This window comes from Lathyrus oleraceus, chromosome 4 (genome assembly GCF_024323335.1).
Source record: "Lathyrus oleraceus cultivar Zhongwan6 chromosome 4, CAAS_Psat_ZW6_1.0, whole genome shotgun sequence".
Classification (NCBI taxonomy): domain Eukaryota; kingdom Viridiplantae; phylum Streptophyta; class Magnoliopsida; order Fabales; family Fabaceae; genus Lathyrus; species Lathyrus oleraceus.
The window spans coordinates 85,779,155-85,794,162 of record NC_066582.1 but is presented as its reverse complement, the minus strand read 5'-3'; the positions used below and the strand labels follow the sequence as shown (position 1 = coordinate 85,794,162).

The following is a 15,008-nucleotide window of genomic DNA, read 5'->3' as shown; positions in this document are numbered from 1 at the left end:
TTCTCGAGACCTAACCCTAAGACTCTTTCCAAATCAATGTTAGCAAAAAAGGCGTTGCCCATACAATTATTCCTCCAAAAGAAACAACGACTTCGACTGTTGGTCCCTCCAATAAAGGCAAAGGAAAATAAGACTTGTCTATTGATGAACAAGTGCAAGACGAGCCAAAAACTCTCCTAGTCAAACAACAAGAAAAAAATCCCAAGGTATTGCTTTACACTGTACAAGCTCATCTCTCGACTTTAACTCAGCTAATCATTCCTTTATTTCTAGGAATTGCCAAAGTTGAATGAGAACGTGGATATCAAGCCAATAGGTATTCCCCGTTCGACTCCTTCTGATACTTTTTCTCATATCTATTGGTCAGATTTCATTAATTCCAGTCTTGCACCTATCCATCGAGAAAACAAACCAACTGGTTACTGAACCAAACCTTGAAGCAAAAGCTTATTTCGACCAACTTTCTTCTCACCGGAATGAAGAATTGGACGACACCATGGCTTCTATTCAAGATAATCTAACTCAAAATGACCCAAAAATCAAAAGCCCTGAAAAATGGAACAGGAGCAAACTATTCCAAGTGACGAGAGTGTTCCCACATAAGAACAAGGTCAATCTGCCACCACCAAGGAAAATCAAGCCTATCATATTGTTCATGACTCATCATCCAACACTTCTTTGAGCCAAGATGAAATTTTGGCCATCAAAAGATAAAACCTTGTAGAAGCTTTGAGAAGACTCCAAAAGCTCCAAAAACTCTCAATTAGGTGGAGGTCCTCCCATTCTTTTGATGCTTCATTAGATGACGCAGGTGCAGGTTCAGTAAATCTCTTAATGTAACAACTGAAAGCCAGCATTTTCTAAGTCGACCTTCTTACTGCTATCGAGGGGGTGCTCAACATGGCACCGACATTCGCAAATGGCTGACTGAGCTTAACAAACAATGAGTCCCAAACTCCATGATATAATTCTTATTCAAATTCGAAGCCTACTTCGACCAGGTCTATCGAGAGATCAACCTAAAGAAGACCTACATCACTCGGCTTGAGAAAGCGAAAAAGGATATAACTGTAGCATGTGACCTAACATTGCGTCTGAAAAAGAGGTTGAGAAGCTTGAAACTCGACTCCAAGAATATGTAGACAAGAAAACTTCACTTGATAAAGAGATCTCAAAATGCCGTGCCCAGATCATTGAGCTTACTAAAGAAATAAACAATCTTGAAAAATAGAAGGCTGAACTTGCGTGGGAAAAATCATTGCCTACTAGGGAGATTATTTATCAAGAGGCCATCGAGGGTGTCGTACCCGCTCTTTTTTCCTTACCAAGACATCCAGTGTTGTTAACCTTTCCTCATCCAAATCGACCATTTCATCCAACATCATATTCCAATAATGATCATATGGAATCTCTATATGCCTTTGAATTCAAGTCGACTGCAAATATACTTCGACAGGTAAAACAACCTCATGTCCATAAGTCAAATGAAAGAGAGTAGTATTCATCATCTCTTTAGGAGACGTTCGACATGCCCATAGGACTTGGTGTAGGGTTTTATGTCAATTCTTTGGATTTTCCCCCACATGTGTCTTAATCAAACCAATAATGACTTTATTGACTTCCTCGACCTGGCCATTGGCTTTGGCATAATAAGGCGTAGACATTAACAACTTAATTCCCATCTCAAAGGAAAATTCATGCATCTTTTGACCAGTGAATACCGATCCTTGATCAGTCGTAATGGTCCCAGGAATTCCGAACCTATAAACAATATGTTTCTGAATGAGCTCTACTATTGCTTCTTGGTTAGCATTTACTAAAGGAATTGCTCCTATGCACTTAACAAAATAATCAATACCAACCAAAATATACTTCTATCTTTTAGACGATGTTGGTCTAATTTTACCAATCAAATACAATGCACAATCTCTGAATGGTCATGGCTTCACAATAGCATGTAATTCACTTGCAGGGACATGCTGAATACTTGAATGCACTTGACACTCTTGACAACCCTTAGCAAACTCAACATAATATTTTAGCATGGTGTTCTAATAAACGCCTTGTCGAAACAATAACCACCTCATTTTATGTCCTACCTAATAGGCACCACATGCCCCACTATGAATGTTCAATACTGCTAGATACATTTCACCTTCACTAAGGCATTTGAGCAAATTCCTTCAGGCGTCTTCTTGAACAATTTTTCCATATGATAACATAGCTTAAGATCTATACTTAACTTTTCGATCAGTTGATCATGTCAATTCTTTAAGTAATTGACTATTGGTTTTCGTCAGTCAGTAACAATCAAATTTTCAATGGCAAAGACCTCAAAGTTTTCAAGATCGGTCGCCCCTAACTTCATCATTAATAGACCTGAAGGAGACAAACTTGTTGATTTCACTCTTCCTCGTACTTCAATCAAATATTATAAATTTTCCTTTGACGCCTTGTACCCTAAGGCAATTTGTGCGAACTCATTCACCTTTTGATTTTCAAGTCGAGGAACATGTTGAATGTCCACAAAGTCGAAACACTTGATTAGTCGGTTGGCTATAACAAAGTACATGATTAAGTTTTCCTTAATACATATGTACTCCTTTGTTATCTTCTTAATAATATTCTCCACTAACTTCAACTCTCCCCCCCCCCCCAAATCTAACAAGATTTCGAGACCAGCTATTAATGCTTCATACTCGGCCTCATTATTGGGCAAGAACCATCAATTCTATATTTGAACTTCGTCAGAATCTTATAAAGTGAAATCATCAAAATTTTAATACCAGTTCCATTTTTATGGCTAGATCCATCAAAGTATAACTCCCAAGGTTTCGGATCCATATAATTTTGAGGTGCCTCGACTATCACATGATCCACGATGAAATCGATGACCACATGTCCCTTCATTTCCTTTAAAGGCACATATGTTGGGGAATATTCTGTCAGGGAAAGAGCCCATTTTCCAATTCGACTATGCAAAATTGATTTAGATAACATGTGTTTAATAATGTCAAAATGTGAAGACACATACACATTAACTGGTTTTATATAGTGTTTTAATTTCATACATGAGAAATACAAACAAAGGAACATCTTTTCTATAAGACTATACCTAGTTTTTGCATCATTCAAGACTCGACTGAAGTAATAAATAGCCCTTTCGATACCATTATCATCCTCTTATGCTAACATGCTTCCTATAGTCGAATCTGAAGCATAAATATACAACCTCATGCACTTATTTATAATAGGAGGGGACAAATCGGAGGATTCATCAAGTACTCCTTTATTTCATCAAAACCCCTTTAATGATTTGGCTGCCATTTGAACTCTTCCTTTTTAGGCTAAGTAGTGGCGAGAAAGCTCGAACCTTGCAACTCAGGTTTGAGATAAACCTCCTCAAAAAATTTATCTTCCCCAATAAAGATTGGAGTTCTTTCTTGGTCGAAGGAGGTCGAGTTTCCATGATGGCCTTAGTCTTGTTCTGGTTAATCTTAATGCCCTTCTTATGGACCATGAAACCAAGGAAATATCCAACATGCACACTCACACTTTAGAGAATTCATTTTTAGTTCGTACTTCCTCATTCTTTCGAATGATTGTCGAATGTGGTCGAGATGACCATTTCCTGACGCATACTTAATCACTATATAATCAATATATATTTGCATAAACATTTTGATATAATCATGAAATATAGAATTCATCACCATCTAGTAATTCTCCCCAACATTCTTCAAGACAAATGGCACCACCCCCCATTCATAGGTGTCTAAGGCTCTTGGACATCAAAATCTGTATTCGACACATCGTATGCAATAAAAATTCGGTTATAACCAAAATAACCATCAAGCATACTAAGATATTCGAACCCCGTTGCTGAGTCGACCAACATTTCGACGACTGGCATTGAATATTCGTCTTTTGGGATTGTTGCATTCAGATCTCGAAAGTCGATGCAAACCCTCAATGTTCCATTTTTCTTGATCATTGGGACAATATTTGCAAGCCATTCGACATACCTTGTCTTCCTTATGAACTTAATCTTTAGGACTATTTCGATCTCCTCTTTTATTTTGAACATAACCTCCAGCACAAACCGTCTAGGCATCTGCTTGACCGGCTTCTTCCCAGGCTTTATGGGCAGCTTTATCCCCACCAAACCTCTGCTCAAACCTGGAATTTTGGTATAGTCCCAAGAAAAACAAGCTTTAAATTCTTGTAGTAATTTAATTACCGCTAACTTTAAACTTGGGTCAATATTGGCGGTGATATATGCCGGCCTTCTATTGCTCACATCGCCTCGACTTCTTCCAATGGATCCTGGGGTTGCATCTTTGTTGCTGATATGACAGGATCCTTTTTGAAGCCCAAAGGCTCATCATCAGAAACGCAGTCGAGCCTCTAGCTTTTTAAGTCATCATTTTCTATGCCTGCTAGTTACGGCTTTTCGAGTAATTTTGGCTCAATGTTGATTCTCTGCCCCATGTCGTATACCTCTAATTCTTTGGCTTCGACGGCCATGTGCGGTACCTCGGCCTCTAAGGCCGCTTTTAATCTATGTTCAACTACATAAGCCAAAATTCTCTTTAACGCGTCGAACACAAACATCGTCGTTGAATTCGTCAACCCAGCCAGTTGGTCGGATGGTGCCATAACTTCTTTCACCCATAATTTCCCTGTCCCACATGAATCCATGGATTGAGTGGAGTTTAAGAGAGTAAAATTCCTCTTCTAAAAGTATGTATGAAAACCCTGCTGGGGTGCAAGGTATTATATTAGCTAGATTCTTGTCGAAATTCCTTCTATCAACATGATTTACTTCTGCCATGTAATACCCTTGATCTGCTTCCACATTCTCCACAATTCCGCTGTTCTCCAAATCTCTATCATCTGATGAAGTGACAAAGGTACAACCCACATGTCATGTATCCACTCCCGACCAAGGAGCATAGTATAGCTCGCTTTCGATGTGATAACCATGAAAATAGTAGGTCGGGTTATCGACCCAACCGTCATATTGACTTGGATAACGTCCATTGTCTGCCATGTTTTTCCTTCATATTTCGATAGCATCATATTATGTGGCATAAAATCAGTGTCCTATTTTCCTATTTTTCTCAGCAAAAAATTGGGCATAAGATTAACAACATCCACTAGAATTTTATTCACTGTAGTGTCTTCAACCTTCGCCCTTATAAAAAGAGGCTTCAGGTGATTCTTCATTCCTTTATCAGGTCTTTCAAAGAACACATTTTGTTCTTTGATGCAACCATTGTTCATTACAAAATAGCACACAGGTTTGTATGTTTCCATTTCCTCCCCCTCACAATCTGTTGGTTTAGAAACTTTCGTGACATAATCATACTCCATTGGAAGCACCGACACCATGTTGTATAGCACATCAAAATCGTCTTCCGACCCCGAATCAAAATTATTTGTTACTAACTCATCTTCCTTAGATGGTAATTCCTCCTTCACTTTTCCCTTTGACTTGACTTGTTTAGGGGAAAACAATTATCTTCCAACTGGCTTCTTGGTTTGATCACCCACTCTACTTTGACATGGTTTTTTTGTGCTTGATTCAACAACTTTCTTCTCAGCCTTCTTTTTTCTATGAAATCTTATCCACTGCGTATTGACATCAGATTCTTCCCCTTATAGTTGTTGGGACCATAAGAGGGTTTTCTGATACTTGGAACTTCTCCCGATTTATCAGTGAATATTCCCTATTCGACTCGAAATTTCTCCCCCTTTGTGGGCCAGATTTCTCTTTGTCAGTAGGTCTCACCCATTTCCTTTGGGGAACATTGGATGATCGCACGCAGGTGCCAGGCTTGCCCCTATGATGGGTTAGAAACTGCTAGTTCCTCTGGGGAACTCTCCTTTTGTTAAAGTGGTACTGAGGTCACCTCTTCTCCCAATTTTCTCTTTTGCTTTGCCTACTGGACACTTTCCACCTTCCTTGCATCCCTCTTGTCGAACATAGCATTGCACCTAGTGCATATCATTACTTTCTAACTCAGTTTTATGTGAGTGAAGGCAATCGAGCAAACCTTCTCCAGCCTAGGGGTAGACATCCTCTATTTGGTTTTCACTGCCTTCGACAACTTCGTATTCGACTCCCATGTCACAATCCTCGAAATCCTCAGTGATCTCGACCATGTTGACCTCCACTGGTTCAACGTAACTAGCTTCCTCGACCTACAATGGGTCAAAGTCTATCATCATGTGCGGCTTTCCCTTAGTGAACTTCAAACTTCCATCGTTCAAAGCACTTTGCACAAGATCCCTGAAAAGAAAACCCTGTGAAGTTGTATGCCCCAAAAAATTGTGATATTTACAAAACCCTATCTTCTTTCTTTGTTCTATTGGTGGAACTTTTACGCCATGTGGCACTAAAATTTGGCCACCTGCAACCAATAAATCTAAAATATTATCACATTTGGTCACATCAAAAGTATATATTTTATTGGGGAACTTATCACTCTTTTCAGGTTCAGACGGGTTCTTCCCATTCACTGGTGTAAGAAGTTTACACACATAAGGGGTCCTGGCTTTTTCAGCCTTCAAGCGTTCAACTTGTCAAACTCTATCTGCCAACTGGGCCATGTCCCTTAGATACTATGTATCTGACTTCTTTCTAATCGAATAATGTAATCCTCTAGCGGCCATTTCGACTAATTCGTGTTCAGGTACCTAGGTAAAACACCTTGTTTTCAATAGTAAGAATCTATTAAGGTAGTCTTCGATTGTTTCAGCGAACTTTCACTTCACACTTGACAACTCTTTCAGACTGAACTTAGATTACCCCATATAGAATTGTTCATGGAACAACCTTTCTAAATGAGTCCAATCATTTATAGAATGTCCAGGGAGGATTGTAAACCATGTAAAGGCATTCTTTCTAAGGGGACTACAAAAGTATATCATCCTTAAGTTCTCATTATTCGTTATGTCCCCCGCTTTAGTCAAATATCGAGCAATATGTTCGATTATGGACTCATTAGTACCACCAGCCAATTTTGTGAACTTAGGTAGCTTCTATCCCCTTGGGAGTTCTGTTTGTAAAACATGTTCCGGCAAGGGAGATGTATAATTCAGCCTCTGTAGGCATATGTTCACACCATTATGCGCCTTTATTCTTTCAACTACGGATGCAAGATTGTTTTCTCCTAACATATTTTCTTGTCGAACTTGACAAACCACTTGGTCGGCGTCCTGATCTCGATTAACTACCAAAACTGGTGTTCGTTCGACCTTTCCAGGCCTCTCTTGTTCGACTATGTGGGGCACAAATTGTTTCCCCTAGTTTACTGTGTTTTCCTCAAGGACTATTCCCTCGTTTCGAATTGTCCTGGCCAATTGAGGTTGCATAATAGGTCGAATTTGTGTTGAAAGGGCGCCAAAGAAGTCAGTGATTCAATTCATTTGTATTTCCAAATGTCGGTAACTCGGATTCATGTTTTGAATTAATGGGTTGAATATAATACCCATTTGTTGAGTAAGTGTGTTAATCATATCATGGTTACTTTCGTCCATCTGTTGTCTCATCGCCATAACAAATATCGTAGTGAATGTTGGGATTACTTGGGAACCAAATCACATCCCCACTTGGGGTTGCATGGTCAGACCAAGGTACCTATAGTCGATCCCGACATCAATAATGGTGAATATGCATTCGCATAATTGTCAGCAAATGTTGAAGGGTTAGTATGTAAGTTAGCCATCATTAATGTTGGCAATACCATATGGTTGTTCTCGCCCAAGCATAGGCATTGTGAAACTTGTTGCAAAAGGCATAAAATATGTTGCTATAATCGATCTAAGAGTCACTGGGTGACTCTGTGTTATTGAAAGGAAAAATCCCACCCCTTCTTGGGCCATTAACGGTACAACCTTGGTTGACGGCACAATTGTGGTTGACGGTATGACCGTCGTGCTAGCAACAAAGGGAATTGGTTCAATCGAACTTGCAGTGACCATGCCTGCCCCTGGGTTATTGGAATGTTGGTGTTCCTGGGATTAACCATTCTCCAAACATATCTCCTCGTTGGGTTTCTGATTTCTTTTTTGGTTATCCTACCACTCATCAATATCATGCACACTCAATAATTAAAAGTTTCTTAAATGAAGAACTTTAAAAATAAATTTAAAAAAAAAACAAAAACAAAAAATATAACTTCACACAAAAATGGCCCCACTAGGCGTACCAATTTGTTTACTGTGAAATTTTGTAAATAAAAACAAGTTTCGTTTTACTTAAGGGATTAAACTTGAAAAGATCTCGGGACATATTTGTGTGAATCATAAGTTTTAAATAAGTTTGACATCAAAGTCGAAATGTAAGATTTTAGAATAATGATTGTAAAATCGAAATGCTAGGAAACTTAAAGAGGGACTGAAACTAAATTCAATGCAATAAATGACTTGAAAATAAACTTTAATTTATAAAAAGTGGAACGCATACATACATTTTTTACTCTTTTTTCATAACACACGGATACTGAGCTTTGCAGAACTTGTGTACAATTGCGGATCTTCAAAACTCAAAGTGAATGCTACTTATATACTAATCCTAAGTTAACCGTCTACAACGATCGACTAAGTAGAATATGTCACGTCTTCTTATCCATGCAACATTCGTCTTCGACAAGCTTCCATGTGTCCTTCAATAACTCTTTGATCTTATCCCTATATACCTCCTGCATATAGTACATCTTGGAAACTCTGAATTTCACTCAGTCCCAAAACTCCCTGGTCTTTGTATGACTATGATTTCGATCACAATTAGTGCTCATTTTCGACAACTCAAGTTCGCCGAGATCTTCATTGTCATAACTAAATTCAATGCAATAAATGACTTGAAAATAAACTTTAATTTATAAAAAGTGGAACGCATACATACATTTTTTACTCTTTTTTCATAACACACGGATACTGAGCTTTGCAGAACTTGTGTACAATTGCGGATCTTCAAAACTCAAAGTGAATGCTACTTATATACTAATCCTAAGTTAACCGTCTACAACGATCGACTAAGTAGAATATGTCACGTCTTCTTATCCATGCAACATTCGTCTTCGACAAGCTTCCATGTGTCCTTCAATAACTCTTTGATCTTATCCCTATATACCTCCTGCATATAGTACATCTTGGAAACTCTGAATTTCACTCAGTCCCAAACTCCCTGGTCTTTGTATGACTATGATTTCGATCACAATTAGTGCTCATTTTCGACAACTCAAGTTCGCCGAGATCTTCATTGTCATAACTAACCATTTCGATTTTTCACCAAAACTATCATTACAGGATTCTTATCACATTCTTTTAATTTAATGTTAGGTGTCGAAAATCTGAGACAACAGTAATTGATTACACCAATCCTGTAACCGGTTACAACTGAAATAAAAATAATAACACTTTCAATAATAACTGATTAATCTCATGTGTTAACTGGTTACACCTTCAAAGATTTCATTTTTTCTATAATTTGAAAATACTTTTGATCTTACTGTACTCAGTTAGCCATGTGTTAATTTGTTACGACCATTGAATTATTAAAAGAAATCACTTTTAACATTTAATAATAGATAATGAAGCTATAGATACATTGGAGTTGTAATTTAAGCATCAACTCAATAGTTCAAGTTATTTTAGCCGCAATGAAGATCAACGAATTGCAGTCCCCGTGTATTCAACAACATAAAATTGTGTTTTATTAATTTTAATCATTTGAATCCATGGTGTTTTCATTAAATCTGTACATATTTGTTAAAATCATATTTTAAGGGTATGTTTAATTTTGTAATTTAATGTTTACAATTTTATATTTATGAAATATCAAATCAATAATAATTTTAAATTGTTCAAAAATTAAAATATATTTTATCAGATTGAAAAATATATCTTCCATGTTTGGATGCACAGATTTATTAACAAAAGAATTTTAAAAGACAATATTAATAATAATATTTACTGTAATTTCTTTTAAATTTTAACTTTTTTAAAATTTTGAAATATAAAATTTAATTAAGTCTTGAAATATAAAATTTAATTAACTCATTTATAGAAAATTTATATTGGAAAAAGCAATTAAAAATTTAATTTTATACTTTTATTAAAATCAATATACAATTTCCAAGCAAACATTTCTTTTTTAGTTTTTATCTTGTGCCCTAGCATTCCCATATTTGATTTGTTTTGAAGCTTTTTAGGAAAAAACAATATCTTTTATTTTGTTAAGCATTTAAAACATATAAATAGGGGTCATATAATACATACGTTGAGCAAGCAAAGTTTTGTTAAATTTGAGTATGATCTAATCTAACATAAACTTATGACTTTCTCGAATTATCCCTTAAATAATTTCTTAATTTTTTCTACCAAAATTACTCCATAAATGATTGACTTCACAATATTTCAAATTTTAAAAAAACTGAAATAAAGATAATTTCTAATGCAATATTTTTTCTTTTTTAAATGAATTTATTCACCAAGTTTATTACACAAATAATTTAAATTTAAATTTAAATTAATTAAAAAATCATTTATATTTTTGACGCGTGTGTTCACGAGAATCCGTTTAGATGCTAGTATATATAATTTTAATACATGCGACTTTGTTGCAAGTTGCCTATAATAAATCTTAGTCATTCATGTTTTTTAATAATATATCCATAACATGATTTTAGGTTCATAAGATACTTTCTAAAACTCACCTTATAAAAAGAAAAATATGTGACATTTTCCAATTTTCAGAAATTAAAACAAAAATTGATAAAATGGAAATATGCTTTGGAAAAAATGAACTACTCAAGACCAAAAATGGAAATATGCTTTGGAAAAAATGAACTACTCAAGACCAAAAATGGAAATATGCTTTGGAAAAAATGAACTACTCAAGACCAAAAATGGAAATATGCTTTGGAAAAAATGAACTACTCAAGACCAAAGGAAGCAATTGAGTAGAGGGAAATGAAGAATAAAAATCATCTACCTACTTAGTTTTTCATTTATTGTGAGACGTCTCCACCCACCACTTTAATTAAAGTCTTGTCGATTTCGAAACTTCTTAAAAGGTGTAGTCCAACATGACACCTATATTTCTATATAAATTAATTTAACTTTGATACAGGATCACTAATGCTTACTCCTGGATGATAAGATCCTATTTTGAATTAATTTCATGAAACAGTGATATTGAAATTCACTTCGTTCAATTAAAGAGAATAGCAAATTTCAGAGCATCCTATACAACGCATACTCAGAAAAGCAACATAATATCATGATAAACACAATGATGCGTGAATTGGCTGCAATCACTACCAACCAATGAGTTGAGGTGAATGCTGTCACGTGAATTGCTACTACAACTTGGCAATCACTAGAAAGATAGCTAAAATTATGCTTTTATCAAACTCACACAAGTCCACTAAATTTGAACGAGCAAAGCACAGCAGATTCATAAATGCACATAAAATAGTTGATGAAACAAGAAACCGTGTATTTCGTTGATCAATATCTTTCTCAACCAAAAAAAAGCAAATAATAAAATATAAAAATTATACCACTTAATCTATGATTTACACTTAGTAGATATGCCTAGTAATATTGTGAGTTCGGGGCGTGGGAATTATCAAATCCCATATTGCGGAACGATATGCCTAGAAAAGAAGACTGAAAAAACAGAGTAAAAGAAAAGAAATAAAAAATAAGAGAAAAGAAAAGAAATATAAAAAAAAATAAGAACAGAGAATTAAAAAACAAATTTGAGAAGAAGACATAGCAACCCGCGACCCTTAGAAACAAAGCAGACGAAGGCGGCTGAGAAACGAGCAGGAGGCGGCATTGGGTGGGAAGTAGATCGTGAGAAGAAAACTTTGAAAACTGCAACCGAAGGGAAATCGTGTGAGAAGAAGATTGAATCCTCTATTTTGTGTTTTGAGTTAGGGCAAATTGAAAAAAATCTCCAGAACTCCTCGACGTCGATTAATTAAGGGTAAATATGAGTCTTCAAGTTCAATCGTCGATTTATTAAGGGTAAATCTGAGTCTTTACGTTCAAAATGGTTAAAACCTAATCCCGCTACCCACTAAACATCAAATAGCGGCCGCCCGCTCCTCCATATTAGAGGGTAACCGCTCCTCTTTCGGTTGCTATCGATAACTCTGATTGTGACATTGTCAGATAATTTCTCTCCTAACAAACAGAATTTTCTTAGCTGAAAGCACTTTTTGTTGAGAGAAAAATTTAGTTTCAAATTGAGCATCTTATCACATTATACGTGTTAGCTGAAACAATAACTAAAGCCCCTCTCGAAATTTTTCACAATCACACATCTCGAGTAGTAGTTAATTAGTATTTGAATGCTTATGGTCAAAGAATGTCTAAAATTGTATATCTGCTTATTCTTTTTGTCATTATTATGCTACTTTTATCATGTTTATTTCTGCAGTTTTGCACTAAAAAGAGGACAGTTTTTTCTCATTCACCAAAATCTATTGATCAAATCACTCAATAATATCAGCTGAATGCAGAGGCACAATTTAGACCTATCACTTGAATGCAAAGGTGTTTAATTTACTATAATCTTGTATCTGCAATTGATCTAGGTTTATAGAATATTAGATAACTCAATCAATAACCAATATTACCAAATGAAATCATACTTGAAAATTAAGTATTAACACAAATTAACAATCCATACCAAATAGAGAACAAATGCAACTTCACAAAGTAAAACTGCAATTCAATAACAACTTTTCAGAGCATCAAGGAAACTAAATTCATTAACTGACCATTAATATGAAACACTGAATAAGCATATATAAGACAAAGATCAATCTCAGACCCAATACACAACTAAAATATGAATAAAATAAGCTGAATGAAATAAACAGAAGTAAAATAACATAATAATACTGATGATAATCCGAATGATAATAAAATAATTACCTAATAGTAGTACAATACACCACCACATATACCCAAAAGCAAATTTCGCATCCAAAAATGAGATAGACATGTTGAATCAGTTCTGGCTGTCGATCTTCCTTCCAGTCCCTTCCCCGTCTCTCTGTTCCAACAACCTTCCAGCCTCTTCATCATTCTGCTGAGCCTTCTTCTGAGTCTCCGAAGCCTTAAGTGCCTGCAACTTGGAATGATTATAATACGCAACCCCCAAAAACGCCAACCCATAACCAATCAAATTAATCGGTGTAACAGTGTCCTTAATCACAGACCAAGAAAACGCAATCAACAGCCAATCCTTAACAACCCCAGCAACATTCATAGTCAAAGCAGAAGTCTTTCCAACCAGCAAAAACACAGCAAGATTCAAAGCAAAAGCACAAAGCGAATTGGTCCCGAAAACCGCAAAATCCAAATGGAAACTAGAGTTATCCCTCAAAGAAGGATACTCAACAATCAGCCAAGGAACAGACAAAAACACCAAACAACAAGGAGCAATGTAATAAAGCGAGGTAATCGGATTCAATGAAATCCCCTTAGAGTTAAGCAAAATCTGAATCAAAACCAAACGAGTAGCTTCAAAAGCAACAGCCATAAGCTGCAACGTAACACCCCAAGTATCAAACTTAGCTTCACCATAAGCAGCAACAGCAACACCAAGTGAAATAGAAATCATATTAGCCATAGTTTCATTCTTAAAACCCTCTTTCTTAAACAAAACACCAATCGAATAAACAGCAACAGGCATAAGCGCTTTAAGCATTTGAATAAACGAAACAGAGAGATAAATATAAGCGGAATTCGAAAACCAAAGCGAAAGCGAGTAAAGTGCACCAATCGGAACAACGGATTTCAGATACAGATCGCGCGACATCGAAACAGGTTCAACGAGCTTGAAGACACGAACGAGAAGATACGCCAGTGAGGAACAGAAAGCCATGTGAATCATGGTTAACGAGATCGGGTAGGACCAATTGTACATCTTCTTATCCAAGATGTACTTGTTGTAAACGATAACAGTGAAGCTGAGGAAGATCCATATCGCTACATAGGTGTAGGAGAGGATCACTTTCTTGACGACGCCATCGGAGACTGCCATTTTTTCTGGTCAACCCTAACCCTAATCGGAAGAAGACGACGGATCTGGAGGAATTGATCGGAATTCAGTGGAATTGAATCGGGTCGGGTTTCATGTGATTGGTGAAATTGAGCTTTTGAGGAATAAGAGAATAATGGGAATTAGAGATGCGAATTTGTATTACTTTCAGATCTAGTTTCTTAGTTTGAGTGAGAGAGTGACGTGTAGTTTTAAATTGTGACACTTGCCAAACCAATGACTTTTTGGGCTCTTTAAATTAATGGGCTTTTTTTGTTTCATACCCAACAGCTAGATTAGGAAATGCATAACAAATTCTTGTATTGAATAGTCAAATTTGTACGCTTAATGATAAGCCTAACAAGTTAAATTAGGTTTTGAATCATGTAAATATGGTATATTTCTATTTTCTATATGAATATTAATAGTTTTAATTTGCCTTTAATTACACTTTTCTATTACAGTTCATAACTTTATATTTCAATTATTAATATCAAAATTTTAATTTTAAATATAACTTTTTTTATAAAAAAAATTACAAAGTTAATCAGATGTTCTCTCGGTCTCAAATTATAAATTTATTAAAAAAGGAATTGTCTCAAATTATAAGTCATTTTACAATTTCAATATAGTATTAATGATTTTTTTCTAACATATCCTCTATTATTTATTACTATTTCTTACTTAAATTCTTTAAATTTTTCTTTAATCTCTAATAAATAAATGATAATATTATAAAGTATATATAATTTCTCTTTTCTATAATAATTATATTTTTTAATTTGCGTGAAAGATCCAAAACATCTTATTATTTGGGACACATGAAGTAGAAATTTAAAAAAAGAAATTTGTGTGACACTTTCAATTTGAGCATTTACGGTTGTGAAAATTTTGGATAGGAATGAATTCCCTTCCACTAAATGAAATCGCATCCATT

At 35.5% G+C, this 15,008-nt stretch overlaps 1 protein-coding gene across 1 annotated transcript; it reads right to left on the bottom strand.

The window, feature by feature from the left end:
* Positions 1 to 12,776: 12,776 nt before the first annotated feature.
* On the bottom strand, positions 12,777 to 14,294 carry LOC127073564 (probable sugar phosphate/phosphate translocator At5g25400). The gene has a single exon (XM_051014738.1). The coding sequence runs from the start codon at positions 14,072 to 14,074 to the stop codon at positions 13,037 to 13,039; it is 1,038 nt and encodes a 345-aa protein (XP_050870695.1). The 5' UTR covers positions 14,075 to 14,294; the 3' UTR covers positions 12,777 to 13,036.
* Between the last annotated feature and the right edge of the window lie 714 nt (positions 14,295 to 15,008).

Excerpts from the sequence above, each read along its gene's own strand:
- LOC127073564 (XM_051014738.1), bottom strand. The coding sequence starts at position 14,074 with ATGGCAGTCTCCGATGGCGTCGTCAAGAAAGTGATCCTCTCCTACACC.